Raw genomic sequence first — 23,584 nt, 5'->3', positions numbered from 1 at the left:
CTAAAAAACCTCGGAATCCACAATATAAACCATCTTTTCGCCGGAGACTTCCCGTCGTTGCATTTTTTCAATTCCTGCAATGATTGTATCGAGGCCCCCCGGGTTAATTTTTGGGGGGTGAGGCTTTATTTTGCCAGCGTGGATCAGAGTTTCCATGCGCTTAGCTAGATCAGAACCCCAAGCCCGTAACTCAGGGTCCGGAGGACTGCCGTATCCTCCCGGAAGAGCAATCTCCAGGCCTGTCATCCTGATTCCTAGCACCCAGTCCGCTTTAACTGCTTTTCTCATATTGGCGATTAGTTCGTCAGGGATAAGTTCGAAGCCGACATATTGACCTCCAGTACGACCGATAGCGGCGTAGCAAAGTTTAATCGACTTTGCTTCCGTGATGATATCAAGAACATAGCGGAGGGAATTCTTGGTGTACATACGAATATCATCCGCGCAGGTCGGCGAGTTATAGTCAAAGGCTTTCTCTGCTCCATATGATTCCACCAAGGAGAAATTTTTCGGGGAACAAGTTGTGATGACTTTGAATCCTGACCTGTACTAATGTGAGCTGCGACAGAAAATGAAAAAAAAAAAGGCTCACGATAGAATGTGATGGCTCACAGTTTTAAGAGCTGTATCGCAATTGTCCCGCTGGCAGTACTTCCCCCATATACCAACACGTAAGTGGGTTTCCCAACAGGCTTCTCGGGGGATCCAGGTAAGTTCATAGTTCGAAACAGTGCCAGTCCAACGCTCCCAACAACACACCAACCAATAGCCACAGCGTCCTTCATTGAAAGGCTGTCTGGAATTTTCCATTGATGATCCGTATAGCCCGCAACATACTGCGCAAACGCACCGGATTCCGGGTTAAGAGGGTTTGAGGCATGAACGGCGCCTGCGACACGGTCCCCAATTTTGAAATCAGGTCGAGCATTTGGTCCTAGCGCAACGATAGTTCCGGCGTAGTCTGAACCATCTCCTGCCCCCGGAAATGGAAAATTGGTTGGCATTTTCCAATCGCAGGGGTTCAGAGCAACAGCAGCAGTCTTCACAAGAACCTGCCCGGGCAGCAGAGTTGGAATAGAGCGATCTTCGCATAGTGTTAGCGAACCCAGTGGCTCCTTGCTTTGGATGATTGCCCGTTGAGTGGTTGGAATCTTCAACCGTTCCTCCATAGCGACTGTTGGATCTGTCGTAAATAACTAATCTAAGAGTTTCCAATATTGTATCCAAGTGAACTTTGTGATCCAGCTCTTCTAAGAGTCCTGAAGCTTCGGGAGATTGGCTCTCTTTTTTGGGTGACGCGATCAGGTGGTCTTTAGTCGGGGTCCGACTATTGCGTAGCTACAAATTTCGGAACATAACATGACTGTCCGAATCATCGGATAACGTGAAAGTCATGTTTCCTTTTGCTCGCTCTATTCGTATCTCGGTGGTAATTGTTCGATTGCACTTTTGGCAACCAAGATTAATTTCATGGACACGCTTGCCCGCAAATGAACTTTTGATGGACTGATTTTGACTTCCATTTTATAATCCCTCCCCCATTAATCAACAGGATTACTGGTGGCTATACTCTTCACCATGTTTGCCTTTATTGCGCTTTTCCTTCTGCAAGCTACTTCGGCAGACCACCTATCCCAGCAGCCATTGAGAGAACTATTTCCTGGGAACTGGGAGGCTGAGCTGCAAGCAGATATTCCTAATCAGCCAGAACCATGCTCCGTGAGCCATCTCTCAGCGTACGAGCAGGTTGAAGGGCCGGTAGCTTTCTCCACGTCTTCCACCGAGCATTTGGAAACACCCAAACTATCAGGCGTAAACGCAACAGCCTGGGAACAATGGGAATTCGATGGGACTGACGATGATGGAATGGCTGGGATTATCATTGGATTTTCGAGAGATGCGTCATATGCGTTCTTTGGCCTCGGAAACCTCCGCGTCGAATTTTACATGGTTCTGAGCGACGGAACGGTCATCCAGGAGCTCGATTATCTGGATGAATCGACTATCATGAACTGCCAGGGAGATATAACGGGAATGTGGAATAGCACAAAACGCAGTTATTCTTTCCACGTGCCAAAAGATATGAGTCGTGCAACCGTCAAATGGAGAACCCCTGCCGGGAAGGGAACACTGTCGCTAACATCGACAACGCAGCCCCATTTCCCCGACGGCTCAATGTGGCCCTCACAGGGTGCCAGAACGGAAATGGCCCCGTCTCTGCACATGAACCAGCCAATCGCAGGTGGCCGTGTCATAGCAGATGTTGAATTATCGAGCTCGAAAAGGATGCAATTAAGGGGATTTGGTGGCCATGGTCGGCTATGGGCCCAGGGGGGCTGGTTCGATATCGTTGACGGCTTCCACATCATACGTGCATATGCGGGACCATACACGATATCTTACTGGAGGCCAATCTCGCGGCTTAATAAAGGAGATGTCTATCATTCAGCGCAGCTGTTCAAACATGGGAAGCTGCTAGCGGCCACGCAGCTAGGGGAGAAATCTCAAACCAAAGATTACATTCTCTTCTCAAACGATTTTCGTGGTAAAGTCAGTGGGGGCCTTACTGACAAATCCACTGGCCATATACTTGAATTTATATCCCCTAGTCGAGGAAAAACATGGCGATTTCTCGTAGAACATATGAGAAAGAAATTCGAAATGGGACTTGGTGGTGAGACTGGGATAAGTGGGTTCACGAATCGAGTAACAGGCGGAGAAGCAGGGGGGAGGCAATATGAGGGACGAGGCTTTTCTGAGCAAACTATCTTCCCGGAGGAAATTGCCAAATGGAGGATCTGGATTGTTTATGGCATTGGGTATTTCAACCGTGGAAAAAGCTTTGTACTCAGGATCGCGCGATGGCTATCTTGAGCTCTTCGGCATTTGATAAATCGCTTTTGGGGGGGCTTAGTAACACACGTTTGTTGTATTATATAAGTAATCCATGCGCGAATTCGGCAGTTTTGACTTCATTCCTTTGATCATATCATCTTATCACCACAATGGCTCTTATATGATTGCAAGTTCGACTCTGATGGGAAACCTATCAATTGCACTGTAAATAGAGATTCTCTGATTTGATATACTTTTCGGGCCGATGGCCTTAGTCCCTGACAGTGTGTCGGGGGTGCACATATTCTTTGCGCCTTACGTCGTCTTGGCTGAACCGTGTGGTGATGCCAAAATACCAAGATTGTCCCGTCACTGCGGTGTTTGTCCTGCATAATTCTTTACCTAACTGGCTGGGGCTCTGAGGGCTGTCTGATGCGCGTCGTTATTTACTTGTGACTTTTTGACCTCTAAAGACCAATGGGGTCTCTCTGTGGCTAGCCTAGCCCGTGTTCAACGTGTGCGAAGCTCTGAACCAGTGCTGAAAGAGTAGGATAATTTCCTTCGTATTCCGAAGGTTCTGCCTCCATCCGATTTTCTTCCAATTAGCCGACCCTGAGCATGCCCACTTTGGACAATGCGGCTCGTATTTATGGATTCTATCGGATCCATTCCACAGAGTCCGAAGTCCGAAGGCATGGACGTTTCGGAGGTCTCCCTGGATAATGCCTTCGGAGGAAATTTGATATCTAGTTGTTGAGACACAACTGACCGAGGCATCTTTAGCCCATCGTCGTTCAAGTTTCATTTAAAAATGTACATGACAACCGGTGTGGAATATATGGCTCGGCTTTAAAGGCTTCATCTTTTCAATCATTTTATGGGTAGTATTATTGGCCGATTATAGACAGTTGGTGCGGGTTTTGTTTGGTATTACTTGCAATCAAAAGGTCCATTCAACTGGACGCCATCGACTTCTCTCCTTCACCGCAGTGGCACAGTATCTCGCACTCAACTATGGGGAGCATACCTCTCCCTAAAGGTGAAGAACCTATCGCCGTCATCGGAAGCGCCTGCCGTTTTCCGGGTTCTTTGAATACTCCCTCGAAATTCTGGGACTTTCTGCGAAAGCCTCATGACCTTCTCACCAATATTCCTAGCGAGAGATTCAATCCTGATGGGTTCTATCACCCCAATGGGATGCACCATGGAACCTCGAATGTCAAGCAATCCTACTTGCTTCAGGAGGACCACCGTTTTTTCGATGCAGGGTTTTTCAACATCAAACCAGTCGAGGCCCATTCGATTGATCCTCAACAACGCCTGCTATTGGAAACGGTCTACGAGTCCCTTGAGGCGGCGGGATTATCAATTGAGGGCCTTTCCGGCTCCCAAACTGGTGTCTATGTTGGTTTGATGTGCGAGGACTATATTGATCACCTCCAGCGCGACATAAACACGGCACCGACTTATCTGCCAACTGGGACTGCACGAAGCATCGTATCCAACCGTATCTCTTACTTTTTCAACTGGCATGGTCCATGTATGACTATCGACACAGCTTGCTCTTCCAGTTTGGTTGCTGTACACCAGGCCGTCCAACTTTTGCGGAGTGGAGAATCTGATCTCGCTGTTGCCGCTGGCGCGAATCTTATCCTGACTCCCGAGCTCTACATCGGCGAAGCCAAACTTAAAATGCTTTCTCCGGGTAGCCGATCTCGAATGTGGGATGCTGACGCCGATGGTTATGCCAGAGGAGATGGAGTTGCTGCAGTAATTCTGAAGAGGCTTAGTCGGGCATTAGAAGACGGTGACCATATTGAGTGCATTATTCGTGAAACGGGCGTCAATCAAGATGGTCGGACAAAGGGAATTACTATGCCCAATGAGCTTGCGCAAATGGATTTGATTTCTCAAACGTATGCAAAAGCAGGGCTGAATCCCTGCAACAGAGAGGACCGCTGTCAGTATTTCGAAGCTCATGGTACTGGAACCACAGCAGGTGATGCTCGTGTATGTTTCCATTGTCGTCATTCGATAACAGCGTACTAACGACTCATAGGAAGCGGAGGCTATTAGTAAAGCTTTTTTCGGACCCGAGGGAAAAGCTCAGGACAATGAGGACCTGTTGTACGTCGGCTCCGTGAAAACGGTTATTGGCCACACGGAAGGCACTGCAGGGGTTGCTGGCCTTATCAAGGCCTCTCTCGCCGTACAACACGGTATTATTCCGCCTAATATGCTCTTCAATACTCTCAGTCCTGCTGTTGAACCATTCTACAATAACCTCGAGATAGCTACAGTTGCAAAACCGTGGCCTAAAATAACGGGTCCTCGGAGAGCTAGTGTCAACAGTTTCGGTTTCGGCGGGACAAATGCTCACGCTATTGTTGAGAGCTTTGTCCGTCCACCAAAGGGCGAACACGGTCCCATTTCGTTCACACCTTTTGTATTTTCGGCTGCAACTGATCAGGCACTGCAGAAGATGCTTGTCGCTTACTCTACGTATTTAAAATCTTATCCAAACTTGAACCTCAGAGACCTTTCCTATACTTTACACAGAAGATCAGAACTTGCTGTGAGGGCTGCTTTCGCGGCGACATCCATTGGCGGCCTTATTTCGGCCATCGACACACACCTGGAAACCGCCGCAGACAATTCTCATCCGGGATCTGGGGTTGGCATTCGCCCGTCCAACAGTCCGCCTCGCATACTTGGGATATTTACCGGCCAGGGTGCTCAATGGGCGACAATGGGACGTCAATTAATTTCGAAATCTCAATATGCTTGGGACTTTATTGCGGGCCTTGACCACGTCCTCCAAAGTTTGCCTGAGCCTGATCGCCCGGGTTGGTCCATTCTGGACGAACTAGAAGCCGATTCTTCAAACTCACGGCTTGATGAAGCTTTAATATCACAACCGCTGTGCACTGCTATTCAGCTTCTTTTGGTCGAGCTGTTATATAATGTTGGCATCAAGTTTACAGCTGTTGTCGGTCATTCTTCCGGAGAAATAGCTGCGGCCTATGCCGCGGGGATTATATCGCGTGATGCCGCTATCAAAGTAGCGTTCTATCGAGGTCATTTTACATCGCTCGCGGGAACCGACCAACCTGGTGCTATGATGGCCGTTGGAACATCGTACGAAGATGCAAAGGATCTTTGCGACTCCGAGATGTTTGAAGGCCGGCTTTGCGTTGCTGCTTGCAATTCCTCCTCCAGCGTTACTCTTTCGGGAGATGCCGATGCCATATCGCATGCCAAAGTTATCTTCGAAGATGAAAAAAAGTTTGCCAGACTTCTAAAAGTTGATAAGGCTTACCATTCACATCACATGTTCCCATGCAGCAGTCCGTATGTTGAAGCGCTCCATAGCTCACAAATCCAACTTCACGAGCCGGAGAACGAATGTGCTTGGTTTTCAAGCACCTTCCAAGGTAGACGGATGCAAGCATGCGATGAATTACTGGGGACATATTGGAAAGATAATATGGTTAAACCTGTTCTGTTTTCTCAAGCAATAGCGGCGGCTACAGAGCACGAGGGCCCTTTTAACCTTGCGATCGAAATCGGACCGCACCCAGCTTTGAAAGGGCCTGCTCTCCAGACGCTGCAGGATATATACGGATCGGGGTTGCCTTACACTAGTCCACTGAGTCGAGGCTCTGATGACGTGACCGCTTTAGCAAACTCCCTTGGATTTATTTGGACCCATTTCGCTCCATCTCTCGTGGACTTTAACCGATATGACAATATCCTTTTTGCAAACGAGGATCGACAGCTATTGAAAGGGTTGCCGACTTACACCTGGGACCATGATCGAGTTTATTGGCATGAATCTCGTATTTCTAGAGCACACCGACTACGCAGTACGGTGCATCATCCGCTTTTGGGGACCAGATTACCTGACGGTATTAAAGAAGAGATACGCTGGCGCAATCTTTTGAAACCAAGTGAATTGTCATGGATCCATGGTCATCAGTTACAGGGACAGATGGTATTCCCTGCCGCAGGGTATATCTCTACAGCGATTGAAGCTGCGCTCTCCCTTGCGGGCAATTTGCCAACCGCTATCATCGAGGTTAGCAATTTTGTTATCGGGCGCCCATTGACTTTTGACGATAATGAATCCGGAATTGAGACTTTGTTTACCCTTTTCAACATATCAAGAGAAGAGGGTAATTTTTCTGCTTCATTCAGCTATCATGCGTGCACAAATCAGGAAGCAGATACTTTGTCGAGTTTAGCCACCGGGACAATTCTGGTGACTACCGGTGACTCGCGGTCAAATTTGTTGCCCGCTCGGGGCCCAGAGCGACCAAATATGATTCCCGTTCCCACAGATCAATTTTATCAGTCGCTTGATGATTTGGGTTATGGATACAGCGGCGATTTTAGGTCTCTAGGCTCTATGAAAAGGAAACTGGACATTGGGTCCGCAACCGTGACTGCCCCATCACAGGAACCCCATGAGGTTTTACTCGTGCACCCAGCGCTACTCGATGCTGCCTTCCAGTCAATCTTTCTTGCCTATTGGTGGCCAAATGATGGAAGCCTGGAACAGCTGTATGTGCCAACGAGAATTAAAAACATTCGAATCGATGTCTCCCTGTGCCAAGAAAGCATGGCTCCTGGAACTTTGCTGCCTGTTGATTCTCATATTACTGAGAATCCTTTAACGTCCAGTGGTATATTAGGCGATGTCGATATATTTGGTGCTGATGAGCGGTCTATGGCAATACAAGTCGAAGGCGTTACCGTTGTCCCATTTTCCGAAGGAGGCCCGCAATATGATCGCCAAATGCTATCAGAACATATCTGGGGACCGGCATTTCCGGATGCGGAGCTGGCAACAACCAGGCGCGCAACGACGGAAGACTACGAATTAGCGTGGTGCTTGGAGCGCATCTCGGCATACTATATGCAAAAGATCGTAAGCGGGATTAAACCAGAAGATAGAAATGGTATCGAGTGGCACCATAAGGCTCTTTTCGAATTTTTCGAGAGCATTCTCGCACAGACTCGGAAAGGACGACAGCCGTATATCAGAAAGGAATGGCTGAACGACACTTGGGAGGACATATCTGCTATACTAGATAGGTGAGAATGACCATTTCTTTACTTGTGTCTTACGACCACGCTCATACATTTATCATAGGTACCCTGATAGTATCGAGATCAAACTTAATCACACCGTTGGTCAGAATTTGGTATCTGCAATTCGCGGTGAAACAAATATCCTGCAGCATCTACTTGAAGACAATCTCTTAAATAGATATTACATGGATGCGCTCGGTATCAGAGAAAACACGGAGTTTCTCGCGAAAACAGTTTCCCACGTCGCGCATCGCTACCCTCATATGGATATTCTTGAGATAGGTATGGAATTCAAGACAGATTCGTTGATTTAACTAATCGAATTGCAGGTGCTGGTACGGGCGGAGCCACGAAATCAATTTTACCGCTAATCAATCACGCGTTCTCATCCTATACATTCACAGATATTTCGACTGGCTTTTTCGAAGCTGCCCAAGATATCTTCACTGAATATTCCGGGCAAATGGTGTTCAAAGCCTTGGATGTCGAAAAAGATATCGTTGAGCAAGGCTTTTCAGAGCATTCATATGATTTGATCATTGCCTCCTTGGTTCTTCATGCTACCGCCAAACTCGAGCAGACAATGGAAAATACGCGTCGGCTTTTGCGTCCTGGAGGTTATCTGATAATGCTCGAAGTAACAAGCAACGACGTTATCAGAGTTGGTTTCGCCATGAGCGGGCTTCCAGGATGGTGGTTGGGTCGGCCGGATGGCCGCTTGCTATCACCATGTGTCTCGGCTACTGAATGGCATCGTGTGCTTCTTAAGACTGGATTCTCCGGCATTGATTCCATGACTCCAGAAGCAGATATTTTGCCGCGGCCAATTTCCGTTCTTGTGTCACAAGCAGTCGATAGCCAGGTGGAATTTCTTCGGGAGCCATTGTTACATGCCAGTCAGTATCTTCAGTCCGAGGACTGGGAGCTGGTCATTCTAGGGGGCCAAACTATGCGCACAATTGTTCTGATCGATGAGATTCGCCGACTGCTCTCGCCTATGGCAACCCAGATCCGTCAGATTCGCTCCCTCAACGATGTCAGCTCAGCGCATATTGCCCCCACGAGTTTTGTCCTTAGCGTTACTGAACTGGACAAGCCAATCTTTAAAGACTTTACCGAGGAAATCATGGCCGGCCTCAAAACATTATTTGATTACCAGAGAGTATTTCTGTGGGTGACTCAAGGCTGCAGGGCAGATGAGCCTTACATGAATATGACAGTTGGATTTGGGCGCACACTGGCTTTGGAGGCTCCTGACCTGCGGCTACAATTTCTCGATCTAGACATAAATGAAAAGCCAAACGCCAAGGCTCTCGCGGAAGCTCTGCTGAGATTGCACTTCAGGCAGAACGACAATGCTTTGTGGTCTATTGAACAGGAGCTTGCATACGAAGGCCGTAGGTTGGTTATCCCACGTTTAATGCCAAACAAGGCCCAAAACCATCGTTACAATGCGTCAAAACGAACCATTCTCCACGCGGTAAACCCTCAAATTACGCCAGTCTACCTAAACAATTCCGCCGGCGCTTATTATTTAACAGAAGGAAGCTGTACGCCACAAAACAATGAAATCATTGTGAAAGTCAGCCATTCTCTTTTATTGCCGCTCGCAACCCCGGTTTATGGTATTGTTGGAATTGATACCTTAACCGATAAGACAGTCCTGTCAATCTCGGATAGGAACGGTTCGCACATCACTGCTGATCCCAGAAATTTAATTGATTGCGCGTCTGTTAAGGACAAAGAAGGCCGGCTCTTATCTCTATTGGATATTGAGATTCGGGTCAATAACATATTATCAGTTTGCACGCCCAATACTAATGTCCTTCTATACAAACCGGATGTCACTCTGGCGGCGAGATTCCAAGCCCGGGCCGCCGGAAAGGACCTATCCATTTTCTTCGCAACTTCCGATCCCTCTAATTCAGGTGCGTCCTGGAGCGTAATACATCCGATGTCTCCGCGCCGTTCAGTTCAAGGCTTACTACCACAACGAATCTCAACTTTTGTGGATTTCTCAAACCCCCCTGATCGAGTTGGATTGTTGATCGCTTCTTGTCTCTCGCCAATGTGCCTACAAACTACCATGACCCGTAATGGGCTAGAGCCTCGACCGACAGAGATCCCATTAATGGACCAATTTAAATGCGCAGCAGCCGGAGCATTATCTGAGTTACATTCTGGCAAGCAAGTTTCCCGGCCTGTCATGAACATTGGAGACATTCTTACCCGGTCAACAACACCTGAAACGCCAGTTGTGAACTGGAGCAATACGGTTGATATTCCGGTAAGACTTGCTTCTGTGGACAAACAAATGCACTTCGCAGCAGACAAGACATATGTTTTCTTCGGTTTAAGCAGCGACCTTGGGCAGTCTTTGTGCAATTGGATGGCGTATCATGGCGCCCGGAATCTCATCCTTACTAGCCGTACCCCGAAAGTTGATCCCAGGTGGCTATCGGAGATGGAATCAATTGGTGTGAGGGTGAAGGTTTATTCAAAGTATGTCCCTTTTTTTTGGTTTGTTGGATATAGACTTACTGTGGATAGTGATATTACGGACAAAACTTCCCTCGAAGCCCTAGTTGCTGAGATCCGGCGTGAATTCCCGCCAATTGCGGGTATCATGCACGGTGCTATGGTTCTTGATGATACATCATTCTTTGATATGTCGTTCGAAAGCATGAACAAGGTGCTTAAACCGAAAGTTTTGGGAAGTATTCATTTGAATGAATTATTTCAAGATGATACCCTAGACTTTTTCATATTCTTCTCTTCACTCACCTCCGTGGCTGGGAACCGCGGCCAGTCTAACTATAGTGCCGCCAATATGTTTGGAACCTCTCTGGCTTTTCAACGTCGCCGAAAAGGTCTTGCAGGCTGTGTTTTACATATTGGTGCGGTTATGGGCGTCGGGTACGTTATGAGGGAAGTAACTGAGTCGGTCTTCTCAGCAATTTATAAAGCGGGGTTTAGATGGATGTCCGAGCGCGGATTCCATCAATGTATTGCTGAGGCGATATTAGCTGGCAGACCTAACTCTCACGCCAACCCGGAGATCGTGACTGGCTTGCGAGTTATCAACGCAAATGAAGAAGAGCCAGCTCCTTGGATGAATATCCCACGCTTCCAACACTGCATCAATTTGGGTAAATCGGATGGGTTGAAGAAGAACAGCGGAAATACCGCCATTCCGGTAATGATAAGACTTCGTGAAGCTGCGTCTGAGGAAGAAGCGCTTGATATAATCAAAGGTCAGTATAGTTGATGATATTATTCTGGAGCTAGAAGCTAACACCTACTCAGATGCCTTGCTCGCGAAACTACAAATCGCACTCCAACTTCAATTGGAAGACACATCCATTCGACACCAAGTACTTGATCAAAGTGCTGACGAGCTCGGGATTGACTCTCTTGTTGCCGTTGAGATTAGGTCTTGGTTTTTAAAGGAACTGGAACTCGACATGCCTGTTCTTAAGATCCTTGGGAGTGCGACTATTGCAGATCTTTTGACTTTCACTCTTGAAAAGCTCCCTCCAGAGATAGCATCATTCCGGCAAGGATTCCCTCTTCTACCTACGGAAACCTCTGCAGAGCCGGAAACAGCCACGCCGATGTCTACGGATGCATCCAGCTCCAGCGGGAGTATTTCGACAGAAAACGGGACACAGACTCCTCCTTCTCCTTCTAATCCTTCGGAATCAATGAGTTCATTGACTACTGACGTGCAGAAACAACATGATATATTTCCATCTCCCTCCGAGTCACCAGAATCCATTACTGGAAATGATTTACAAAAGCAGTTACCGATATCGTTTGGTCAGTCGAGATTTTGGTTCTTAAGGCATTACCTGGAAGACCAAACCACTTTCAACATCACATTTTCTGTCCAATTGCGCGGGTATCTCCGAGTCAGTGACATGGAAAATGCTGTCAAGCTGTTAGGCTCCCGCCACGAGGCATTGCGGACCTGTTTCTTTACCAAAGATGGAGAGACTCCTATGCAAGGCATCCTCAAAGAATCTCGTCTTCTACTGGAGAAGAAAACAATACAAAATCCAGAGCAAGTTACCGTGGAGTTCCAATCAATGCGGGATTACGTCTTCGATATTGAACATGGAGAAAACATGAGAGTTCTACTTCTCTCTTTAACCCCCACCGTTAATTATATGATTATCGGCTACCATCATATAAATATGGATGGCGCAAGTCTTGAGGTCTTCCTGGATGAATTGGAGATGGCATACACTCACAAACGTCTTCCGCAGCCCGTATTCCAGTATTCTGATTTCTCTGAGCAGCAACGGTTGGAGTTTAAGAAAGGTCAAATGAATGCAGAGCTTAACTATTGGAAATCAGAGCTCTCTGACGACTTGTCAGTTCTGCCTTTATTGCCTTTTTCATCTGCTAAACATCGATCTCCCATCGAAAAATACGAACACCATAGAGAAGACTGTCGCATCAGTACTGAACTAGCTACCCAAGTCAAAGATATGTGTCGGAAGAATAAAGTCAACGTGTTTCACTTCTACCTTGCAACATATGCGGTCCTATTGTCTAGGCTTCTTGAGGTGGATGACCTCTATATTGGAATGGCGGACGCTAACCGAAACGAAACGCATCTGGTGAGAAGCATGGGAATGTACTTGAATCTGCTTCCACTCCGCTTCCGCCTCGGTCAGAACAAATCTTTCACTGAGGTCTTAAAGGAAACTCGTCGAAAAGTGTATTCGGCCATCGGTCATTCTCGCCTACCATTCGATGTTTTACTTGAAGAACTGAAAACGCCTAGGTCGACGGAATTCAGTCCGTTGTTTCAAGCGTTTATAAATTATCGCCAGGGTGTCAAAGAACAAAGACGCATGGGAGACATGGAAGGCCAAGGGGAAGAGTACGCTTTTGGTCGCACCGCATACGACATTACTTTGGATATATTTGACAACCCAGGAAGCAATCCCTTTGTAATGTTTATTGTACAAAAGCAACTGTACTCTCACAACGATGCCAAAATCCTTGCTAAGGCCTACTGCAACCTGCTGGACTATTTTTCGACGAGTCCAGCTGCAACCCTAGAATCGATGTCTCCATTTACGGCCAATGACATTGCCATAGGGCTGGAACTTGGTCAGGGTATGGCTTGTCATCCTTTTTATTTACTCTTTTAAATTAACAATTGATAGGCCCTATTCGCAATACCGAATGGCCCGAAACGTTAGCACACCGTATAGATCAAGTTGCCATGAAACAACCAAATTCGATAGCTCTCAATGACGCCTCGGGGATTTGGTGGACATATCAGCAGATGATTGACCGTGTTAATGGCATAGCATTGGCACTCATCAAAGCAAATATACCTCTGAAATCACCGATTGCTGTGCTCCAGGAGCCCACGCTGGATTGGGTCTGTTCGTTGCTGGCTATCTTAAGGGTTGGTGGTATTTATGTGCCTTTGGACGTAAATATACCTTCAGCTCGATTGAATACTATAATTGAGAACTGTCGTCCAGCCGGGATCTTAATTCATAACGAAACCTCTGGCAGGATAAATGACCTTGAAATGCGCAGGAGCACGATTATTGTCAACATTTCCGCTTGTTCCAGTCAGTTTTCAGGCGAAAGCATAGAAATCACAGCTCGTGCGGAAGATGCAGCCGTGATACTTTATACAAGCGGGACTACGGGAGTTCCCAAAGGTGTGGTCATGTCGCATGCAGGATTACGGAATCGAATGGAGTTTGCAATGGTCTCAACCCCAGGCACTGTCCTCCAGCAAAGCGCTCTAAGCTTCGATTTATCTATTTATCAAGCGCTTCTCTGCATCTCTCGTGGCGGGACTTTAGTCGTGGCCCCAAAATCAGTACGAGGAGACCCATTCGCAATTTCTCAACTGCTTGTACGCGAAAATATCACATATACTGGAGCCACGCCCTCGGAGTATTTGAGCTGGATCAACTATGGCAAATTTGAATTAATCAACAGCAAGCAGTGGAGATACGCCATGTCCTGTGGGGAACAATATCCTCAAAGGCTTGTTAGCGAATTCCAAAACCTCTCGCTTCCTCATTTACGCTTGATCAATGCATATGGTCCAACCGAAATAACCTTTGAGTCAAACAACTTTGAAATACCCATCACAGAACCCGCGGGCAGCCGTATCCCCGTGGGCCATGCCCTCCCGAATACCTCTATCGTCATCCTAGACGAGAACCTGAATCCAGTTCCTGCAGGATTCCCTGGGGAAATCTGCATTGGCAGTGCAAGCTTGGCTTTAGGTTACCTCAACGATGAATCTCTCACTGCAAAGAAATTCGTTTCTCATCCCTTCCCTTCAGGCCAGCTTGCATCTTATGGCTTAGACAAGATATATCGATCAGGAGATAAAGGAAGATTAAAGGAAAATGGACTGCTTGAGATTCTTGGTCGTATTGATGGGGATACTCAAATTAAACTCAGGGGGATTCGCATCGAAACTCAGGATATTGAGAGAACCATTCTAAATTCAGCCAAAGGAAAACTGGCTGATGTTGCCGTTGTACCTCGTGGAGATCCGCCGGTGTTGTTAGCTCATGCCGTATTCCCATCCGCAGCTACCGTCGATGACAGGGCCGGATTCTTGAAAAGCTTAATCCCATCTCTCCCCCTTCCCCAGTACATGAAACCAGCAATGATTGTCTCCATTGATTCAATGCCGCTCAGCGTGAACGGAAAGGTCGACAGACGCGCTCTTCGAGAACTTCCTCTAGCCAGTATATCCGGCACATCCCGAGCCGTTGTTGAACTTAATGAGACCGAGTCGGGGCTCCTAGAGATTTGGGAAGAAGTCATTTCAAAGGACGTATTGCGTTCCTATAACATTGACGGAAGCACAGATTTTTTCAATATCGGCGGAAATTCTATGCTCCTGATCAAAGTTCAGGACCTCATTAAGCGTCGCTTTGATATTAGTTTGGCCTTGATTCATCTCTTTGAGAATAGCACGCTCAGTGCCATGGCTGCTGCAACCCGGAGCTTACCGGGAATCGGATCCCCTGTTATAAACTGGGATGCAGAAACATCGGTTCCCGAATATTTAAAAATCGAATCTCCGGTTACCGTAGCTAACAACCCACCCCGTGTGGTGGTTCTCACCGGTGCCACTGGATTCTTGGGTAAAGAGATTCTCCAGGAGCTCCTTACATCAACTTTCGTGGAGAAGATTCACTGCGTCGCCGTTCGAACCGGTAGCAAACTCGACGAATTTTGTGAGCCTGGCAAGGTGGTCGTTCACAGAGGTGACCTTAGTCACCCCCTTCTCGGCCTTTCGGAGGACGTGGCTAGGTCGATTTTCAATGAAGCCGATGCCATCATTCATAATGGCGCTGATGTTTCCTTCCTCAAAACGTATCAATCCCTAAAGCCATCAAATGTTGGCTCCACTAAAGAGCTGGCCAAACTTGCCCTAAGCCGCCACATTCCATTCCATTATATCTCCACGACAACAGTTGGGCGCTTGAACAAGTCAGAAACATTTGAAGAAATCTCGTTAGCATTGTCTCCACCACCGCCATCCTTCAACGACGGCTATTTGACGTCGAAGTGGACAAGTGAAGTGTTTCTCGAAAAGATAAGCGCCAAGTTCGGTCTCCCGGTGTGGATTCACCGCCCGTCTAGTATCCTTGGTGACGACGCCGGTGACCTCGACATAATGAATAGCGTGCTGAAATACTCTCTGCTTACGAAGATGGCTCCTCGATCCAAGCTTTGGAAGGGCCATGTGGATTTTGTTACAGCCGCCCACGCTTCGAGCGCAATCGTTGAAGAGGTGTTCAAGACTCGAGCGGATAAAGAGACTGCACCAGCGTCTATCACGTATCTCCACCATTCCGGGGACCTGGAGATGCCGATGGATGCGATGGATGCATTCATGGAAGAGGAGGATGGCAGTGGCGCTGCGTTTTCGCAGTTGCCTTTAGCTGAGTGGATACAACTTGCGAAAGAACACGGTATGGACACCCTCGTTGCCGGATACTTGAGCGCTATTGAGGACAATGGTGTGGAGATGTTCTTCCCACGAGTGGTCAAGTCCATGAAGGCATGAGAGAGAGAAACTCCAGGAGGTTTATTTTACGCATCTGAGATTTTCGGATTCAATTTTAATTATAACATATTGTAATGTATATTAGTAGTACACTTCATTCTATTTATGACAATACTCATTTATATGCTGTTAATTAATTGCATCAGTAATTATCCGCTTCGCCCATGATCTAGAATCGAGAAGTTCTTGTATTTCCTCATCACAAACTGTGTAATCAATGGACACAAAAATTCAAATAGTTTCAGTCAGCAATGATAGATTATGTTGCAGCAAAGTACTTGAGCTTTTGGTATGAAGAGTAATTTGATGGCACTGTGGCCTAATACACCAAAAAATCGCGCAAATCATTATGCTCTGAAGGATCAATGGATGGAACCGTTCAGGAACTAAATTGTCACATCCAAACTCACACCTCCACCTCGAGGCGATAACTCGAAAGCCCAGCTCTCCTCACGCCAAGGTGCTTATCCAAAAACTGAAAACTCTTCTGTGCTAAGAGGCCCCATGCACCGACCTTGGCCGTAAGTCCACCGTCGCCGATCTCGATAGGGATCCACACTTCCTTTTGTGTCTTTTCAAGATGCTTCAACGAATTGTATATGTATACAGTGCTTGAATCCGGAGAGGCATAGATTGCATGCCCAGCACCCGTCAGAAGAATTGGACATTTCGCCCGGTCAGTAACCTTTCCTCCATTTACTGGATCATCAAGGGTGAAAGCCTGAAAACGTCGAAGCGTCTGGCCCGGTGTTGAAGTGCCCATCATATAACTCCCAAGGGAAGATTCCCAGCGACTGCAAAAGTCAAAAGCCATCGATAGGCGGACAGACCAGTTGAAAAACGATTCTGGGATCCAGCCTGCTTGCCAAAGGTTGGCATAAAGCGAGGGCATGCGCGTTAGGGCAAGAGACCAGAGGCTATAGAACGGGTCGACTGCGACACAAGCTCGGATTCGACTATCAGTAGACGCACGAAGGGAATAGTAAGCGCCCATTGATGCTCCGGCAACCGCTATATTTTCGAGATCCAGGAAATAGTCCGGATTCGCTTTGGCGATGCTTGAAAGATGATCTAGAACTTTGCTTGTGACCGCCTCGTAGTCCGGCCGCATTGGTATTTGGTCTTTCTTCAAAACAAGGCCCTGGCCGGGTCCTTCAAACGTAAGAACTGCGTAGCCCAGGTCCGTTCCCGCTGCTCCGTATAGGAAATAGAGCTCTTCTTGAGTCGAGTCGGCGCCACCACAGTTTAAAAGTATGGGAGTTTTCTGGCCTGGAATCCGTTTCAATGGTGCTGGAAGGTAAAGATATCCCGGCAAGGTGAGGCCATCCTCATAAGGTATATCAAGTACAACGATTGTTTCATCCATCAAAGGAATCGCTTTTCTGAAATTTCGGATCGATCTCTCTGCACTAGGAAGATTTCGCTCATCGGAGGTAGGAAGCATGTATGAGCTGGCACGAAAGTAATTGCAGGCTCGCAGATACGCTCGCCGGGCAGGAGCTTTATGGCCATCGCGAGTCGCCTCCTGCGCTATCTTTTCCGCCCGTTCGCCTTGTTCGTACCATGCACGATACCAGCTTTCAGCATCATGTTTTTTGATCTTGTCAACAGCTTCGAGGAATTCCGCAACGTCGCATCCACCAAAAGGAGTGCTCCCAAGGATGCGAATAAGCTCAAAATCAAAAAATCGGGAGCTGAAGAAGCTGAACATCGTGCCTGGAGACGGCCGCACAGCCACTGCTGGGCGGATAAAATGAAGCTTGGAATGAAAATGAACTCGCTGTGTCAGGTTAGTGGTCTATGGTGCAGGAAACATAAAATATTGTCGCTGATCTTCGGCAACAATAATCTCGATCCTTGTCCGATGCGTAAGATAAGCCTATGACTTCATGGCGGAGACCTCCGTAGATGTGCGAACGAGCCGGTCCCGATCCATCTAAAACCTCACAGCGTAGCTTGCGCGAATGACTGGGCTCGGAGATTATATAACCGAGTCAAAGTGTGTTGGTTCGCCAGGTTGGTCAAAAAGTTCGGGCTCCGAGGTCAGCGATCGGTACAGCAGCCAAGACAGAAGATGGCCGGCCAACATTAAATGTAGAAGTTCTCGGTATGATGTCCAAAGCATCAAAATATTGAAGTGACTTTCATGCTCGGGGCATAGAAGCAGTATTTCTATAACCCGTGCCGAAACCTCGCAGCGAAATCAACAAGTGTCTGTATTGTCAGGGACCTTAATTCACAGTCAAAGCTATTCCATTCTTCGCCGATCAAGATCACGCTGTCGATATGGGCGTAATTACAACAATCATCGCCGTTGGGCCGTTAGCAAGTTCTTCAGCGGCGTAAGTCCAGAATCATATTCTCCGTTAGATTCACGCTGAGAGTCAGAGTAGCTTCATGTGCTCCGCAGTCCAGCAGAAGGCCGTCGGATCCTTTCTCAATAACTCCATACCACCTGTCGCTCGACAGGCACTGTACTACCACTGGTTTCTCGGGTTCCGGAATGCCGTCTATCTCTCTGCGCCATGCCATATCACGACACTCGTGCTATGCTTCATCAACCTATTCTCGGGGATGTCGAACGCGCCGTCGATGCTCTGGCTGGGTGGGATTCTTTTCACCTTCGGCCACATGTATCCATTGCGGCTGGGACTCGAACACCTGGGTCTGACGGAAAAGGCTTGGAAGGCAAAGTCCACGGACGAAGGGTACGCTTTTGTGAAGTCATTTGTGGACGCGAATGTGCGGAGATTGACGTTTGTCGACTTTCCTGGGTGGCTCTGCATCGTTGCCGCTGTGGTTCTCGGCGCTGCGCGTTCCAATTGACGCCGGGACGCCCCACCCCGGCAGCCGCCGAACTCGGGCTAATGTTTAGGGGCTGTTGGCGCCAAGAGGCTAGTTTAGCTATTAGTTACCGTAGGGAGTTTCAACTTCATCTCAGATCTCAATGCCATCCAAAATGTGTTGTTGATATTAGTTATCACTTTGCCAGGACTCCGGATTCATCATCATACAAAATGCAGTATGCAACATCTAGAACCATTTATTCTACCACCTAAAAACTAATTGCCAAAAAAGAACTTCCCAGACAGGCCATGACTCCTGCACAAACTAGGCATAATTACAAGACGACACGGCGATCCGGGTCCACAGAAATGACCAACTCCAAGATCGCGGCAGATCTAGGCAATTGTCTCTGACACTTGAAAAGCTTTTTGACCTTCTCCATTCGCCTTTTCCTGACCATCTTTCTCCCCTTCCTCCATCACGACCACGCTGTTCTTCCTCGACCCATCCTCCATTCCATACTCGGTGTCCAACTCCTGTCGCAGGGGCACTTCCCGTGCACCAATGACAACGACAAATCCCAGGGCTGCGAATGCGATTGCGATTTGCCAAGTGCGTTTTAAGCTGTCTGAAAAGACAGAAATAACTTCCTGACGGATCCTGGCTGGTAGTGCTTCGAGGAATAGTTTTGTGGCGTGCTCGTACGCCTTCCCGCCTTTGAGCTGGGCAGCGACGTCTGCGCTGCTGATACGGCCAGCGAGTTGATCGAATCGGTTGTTAAACACCGCGGCAGGCATGGTAGAGCCCCATACCATACCGAAACTTCGTATGAAAGCCCATGTGGATGTCGCCAGGGCCGTGTCCTTGTCGGTGAGCTCAGCCTGAACCGCCGGTAGTAGTACCGGAATGATCAAACCTGCACCCGCAGCTTCAATGGCTTGATAAATGACCCATTCTGCGGTTGAGGACTTTTCGTCCAAGAGAGTAAACAGCCCAAGCCCTATAACCATAATCGCATATCCGGCATGGTGGAGTGGGCGATAGCGGCCAAATTGAGCCAGAATTTTTCCGGATATGGCGGCAAACGGGATCAACATCAATATCGTGGGAAGTAGCTGGACACCGGAGCGTCCAGGAGTCGAAATGAGTACGCCTTGGAAATACACTGGAAGGAAGTATATCGCCCAGATCGTGGTAATGCTGTGGAGGAATGTAAGGATAAAGGCCGTCAATGATGTGCGATTCGAGAAGAGGTGCAGAGGCATAGTTGGATCCACACAGAATCTGGATCCTTCAAAGAAAAGGAAGCCAATAAGTCCCACAAAACCGATGACTAGCGGGACAATGATGCGGTAGGACGACCAAGGGTACAATGCACCGGCCCAAGACAAAGATATCAGAATCGAAACCACTGATCCGACGAAGACCCCAGTGCCGATCCAATCGATGTTGCTGAGTCTCGTCGCGAGTGTGTCCTCTTTTTTGTACTTGACCTTCAAGAAGAGAACCAGCAGGACCAGAGCCGCGCCACCTATTGGGAGATTGAGGTAGAACACCCATCTCCATGAGGTATGTTGAACAATTAGACCGCCGAAAAAGGGGCCGAGGGCTGTCCCCAGTGCGATTAGGCCGAATATCAATGCGAGATAGTTTCCTCTCTCTCGCAGCGGAACCAAGTCGCAGATGATGATTTCGATAAGGACGTTGATTCCGCCGGCACCAAGACCCTGGATAGCGCGACCTGCGATCATCATGCCCATGTTATGCGCACCGCCCGAGATTCCACTTCCTAGGATGAACAACGCTGTGGCTATGATGGTGGGCCAACGTCTGCCGAAAACGTTTGCCAGCTGCCCAAAAAGTGGCTGTAGCGCGGTCCTAAATTGCGCCCCCTGTCATCATTCATGCCACAAGGGACCTTGGATAAATGCCAACTTACATGCACAAAAAATACACGTTGACTGCCCAGATGTACTGATCTGCCCCCCCAAGAGCCCCGATAATTGTTGGCAGAGCAGTTGATGTGATGGTTGCTTCTAGGGCAGTCAGGAGCCCGTCAACTGCAAGGGCTGCTATGATTGCCCAGAATCGCAGGCCCTTGCTCCTCATAGATGTCTTTTGCTGGAGAATTTCATTAGTTTCTCCGCTGCTCCCAGCCGTGGTCTCGCTTGCTCTTGTCTCGTCCATCGTTAATCGTTCCGCTTTCTGGCCCTCGGTAGGGACCACGGTATCCCCGCTGGGAAGACCTGGTTCTGACATCGTGTAACCGAAGCTCTGGAAGTTGTTATCCAGCCCTCCACCTTGGAATGAATATCGAGTGATCGGGTGGTGTTCGAAGGTTGGGAAGGGTTGAATACTGTGATAGAGTGGATGCTGCGGTGTATGTATATCTTTGACGTCCTCTAAGGTCGTATGGTTACTCGATCCGCCCGCTGCAACACATGAGAGATTCGCAGCCGTTAATGTTATTGCAGTTGAAAAAGTGGAGCTTATCAAGATAAAAAAAAATAAAGAGATATTGGCTGTCAACCCAAGAGTGCTCTATCCTTGCGCGCCTGGTGAATCTCTTTCACTCGCTCTCGCATCCACGATGAGCCTATGGACATTCTGGAATTGACCGCAGCTTTTGCAGGATAAAAGTGCCACCTCTCTACTTAGTCTACCGGAGCTGTCCGACCCAGGTGTACATCCATTCTTATATCGAAGACGAAGTTATCTGGGACAAGATCTCCGGGCAAGGAACATCCGAAGGCCGCAAAGTTTGGAATAGGCGGGAATAGAATATACATCGCTACGCGGCGCGTGATTCGAGTTTGCTTCAGACCCATCTGATTGTAGGGATGGGCAACTTGTGTTACTACAGTTCGCTACAAGGAGGGCCATCACACTCAGCATTCGAGCGCTATTCACGGAAGGCCACTCCATCTGGGTTTTTTGAGATACCCTTCAGGTGACAGGTGCCCCGGGCAAGGAGAAGAGTTACCCAAGAAGCCATCACTTATCTCATGATGAGCCAATCCCGGGTAGAAATATAATGACTCTCAGCAGCCTTTAAGTGCCACTCCGGCCGATCGTATCCGCCGTATTGTGGCCAAGCACGGCGGCGAGGCTTAAACGGAACAGCAGCCAATCGCGATCCGGCGTTCCGGGCGGCGCGGTCCGTTTAAACTTCCGGATCGCGCATTTCAAGCTTAAGCTTACCGCTGGTCTCGGAAGCGATGTATTTTACACCGGTGCTCGGCTGCTGTAATCTATCCTCTAGCGCCTTGGCGTCGTGGGAGCCGGTCAGACTGGATTGCATGTATGCACAGCGAGCCACGGTGTCCGACCATATTGCCGGAACGGATGCGAAAACAGATAGATGTTAACAATTCGCCCGGAATCTCAGCTACATATGCGTGATGTAAAGGGGGGATTCGGCTTCGGAGTGTATTTTACTCGTTGAGAACCAGTCAATCCGCCATAATGTGTTTTCTACGGAGTACACCATACGAGATTCGGGAACTACAAAGTACTCTGTACTTTCATTGGCATAGGAGAACATTCGTGTGCAGGTGCCAGCTGATTAGCACAAGTAGCCCGAATTTCGTCTTTGATCTACCGAGTTCAGCTATAGCGTGAGTCGGACATATTCGACGTTCCCATCTGTAGTCAAGGTGGTCGGACATATAATGGTATCAACAAACAATAAGATGCGATCAACTCGTACCCAGAGGCCTAGGGGGCGTTGACGAAGATTCCGTCGCACGGTCTTGGCCAGGATCACCACCAAATCGGACGAGTCTTGCTTATCACCTTGATATTTTGAGGGCCAAACCATCCTGTGTACTCCGTATCCTAGGGCGACAAAAAAGTGGGCACACATGGCGGCTCCTTCAGAGGTCACTATGAAAAATCTCAGCGGCATTTGGGTCATGGTGGGTAACTTATTCAACGTCCAGTCCATTTCCCATAGTCGATGGTGGGAATTCTAACACCTTCACTCGCATGTAGAGCAAAAATTTATCAGACGACTTAGATCCTTGCCTCGAAATACAAGGCATTCCATGGATTGTTCGCAAAGCCGTTTCTTGGGCTACCATAACAGGACGCCTGAAGCAATTAAGAACTGAAGGTGGCCTGACAACCATTCACATCGATCAGACCGCAACGGGAGGCATCAAAGGCGAATCAGAGGATCATCAGCTCAATTGGATGGAATTCACGCATGGTTCGGGCATGTTTGGAACACAGAAAGTACGCACCCGATGGACAACAATCGATCAAAACTCAGTTAGTGGTGACGGGACTCCACTTGATCCGTTCCTCACGGCGGATTGGTTAGATGAAGAGGGAGACCTTAGCTTTGAGGCCGGTTCTGATGACGGGAAGCATGTCCAGGTATACGTGGTGAGTAGTAAGGGAGGATGGACAGCGGAGCAGATCTGGGGATTTGCAATGATAGAAGGAGAGAGATATCATGTCCGCCGGTTTATTGTCAGAAAGGGCGAAAGAGCAGCGAAAGTGAGAATGGTATACGAATGGAAGGGAAGACTCGAAGAGAGTTGATGGGAAGTCCCCTTCGATGTTTCTTTAAGTCGCAGGAATAGAGTTGGTGATCAATTTATGATGTGATATAAGGCTGGTAAGAACGATTAACCGGCATCAATCAATTGGTATTAAAAGAGCAACATCTAAGGAGATTAAATCTAAGATACTTGAGCAAGATACTTTAAGGGCCTTGGGAAAGCATTTACTCAACCCGCCTCGGACGCAGGCGGATAACAAAAATGCTACAAGAAGGAAAGGGGA

General features: G+C 48.1%; 7 protein-coding genes across 7 annotated transcripts; 4 read left to right on the top strand and 3 right to left on the bottom strand.

Moving 5' to 3' along the window:
• Positions 1–1,285, bottom strand: CIMG_06631 (zinc binding enoyl reductase; the record flags this gene model as incomplete). The annotated part of the gene is made up of 2 exons (XM_001242734.2): positions 613–1,285; positions 1–544 (listed from the first exon to the last, which is right to left on the bottom strand). The coding sequence occupies exons 1-2, from the start codon at positions 1,167–1,169 to the stop codon at positions 1–3; spliced, it is 1,101 nt and encodes a 366-aa protein (XP_001242735.1). The 5' UTR covers positions 1,170–1,285.
• Positions 1,286–1,578: 293 nt separating this feature from the next.
• Positions 1,579–2,874, top strand: CIMG_06630 (uncharacterized protein; the record flags this gene model as incomplete). The annotated part of the gene is made up of 1 exon (XM_001242733.1): positions 1,579–2,874. The coding sequence occupies one exon, from the start codon at positions 1,579–1,581 to the stop codon at positions 2,872–2,874; it is 1,296 nt and encodes a 431-aa protein (XP_001242734.1).
• A 975-nt stretch (positions 2,875–3,849) lies between these two features.
• CIMG_06629 (amino acid adenylation domain-containing protein) lies at positions 3,850–16,200 on the top strand (the record flags this gene model as incomplete). Its single annotated transcript, XM_001242732.2, has 7 exons — positions 3,850–4,845; positions 4,895–7,932; positions 7,991–8,211; positions 8,259–10,431; positions 10,465–11,183; positions 11,236–13,059; positions 13,110–16,200. The coding sequence occupies 7 exons, from the start codon at positions 3,850–3,852 to the stop codon at positions 16,004–16,006; spliced, it is 11,868 nt and encodes a 3,955-aa protein (XP_001242733.2). The 3' UTR covers positions 16,007–16,200.
• A 26-nt stretch (positions 16,201–16,226) lies between these two features.
• On the bottom strand, positions 16,227–17,717 carry CIMG_06628 (alpha/beta hydrolase; the record flags this gene model as incomplete). Its single annotated transcript, XM_001242731.2, has 1 exon — positions 16,227–17,717. The coding sequence occupies one exon, from the start codon at positions 17,715–17,717 to the stop codon at positions 16,413–16,415; it is 1,305 nt and encodes a 434-aa protein (XP_001242732.2). The 3' UTR covers positions 16,227–16,412.
• Positions 17,718–18,292: 575 nt separating this feature from the next.
• Positions 18,293–18,832, top strand: CIMG_06627 (uncharacterized protein; the record flags this gene model as incomplete). Its single annotated transcript, XM_001242730.1, has 2 exons — positions 18,293–18,348; positions 18,400–18,832. The coding sequence occupies 2 exons, from the start codon at positions 18,293–18,295 to the stop codon at positions 18,830–18,832; spliced, it is 489 nt and encodes a 162-aa protein (XP_001242731.1).
• Positions 18,833–19,188: 356 nt separating this feature from the next.
• CIMG_06626 (uncharacterized protein) lies at positions 19,189–21,529 on the bottom strand (the record flags this gene model as incomplete). Its single annotated transcript, XM_001242729.2, has 1 exon — positions 19,189–21,529. The coding sequence occupies exon 1, from the start codon at positions 20,551–20,553 to the stop codon at positions 19,189–19,191; it is 1,365 nt and encodes a 454-aa protein (XP_001242730.2). The 5' UTR covers positions 20,554–21,529.
• Positions 21,530–22,656: 1,127 nt separating this feature from the next.
• CIMG_06625 (uncharacterized protein) lies at positions 22,657–23,341 on the top strand (the record flags this gene model as incomplete). Its single annotated transcript, XM_001242728.1, has 2 exons — positions 22,657–22,710; positions 22,787–23,341. The coding sequence occupies 2 exons, from the start codon at positions 22,657–22,659 to the stop codon at positions 23,339–23,341; spliced, it is 609 nt and encodes a 202-aa protein (XP_001242729.1).
• Between the last annotated feature and the right edge of the window lie 243 nt (positions 23,342–23,584).

The sequence above is a fragment of the Coccidioides immitis genome (assembly GCF_000149335.2).
Source record: "Coccidioides immitis RS genomic scaffold supercont3.2, whole genome shotgun sequence".
Lineage (NCBI taxonomy): Eukaryota > Fungi > Ascomycota > Eurotiomycetes > Onygenales > Onygenaceae > Coccidioides > Coccidioides immitis.
The sequence above is the reverse complement of the archived record's forward strand: the minus strand, read 5'-3'. Positions and strand labels throughout refer to the sequence as shown.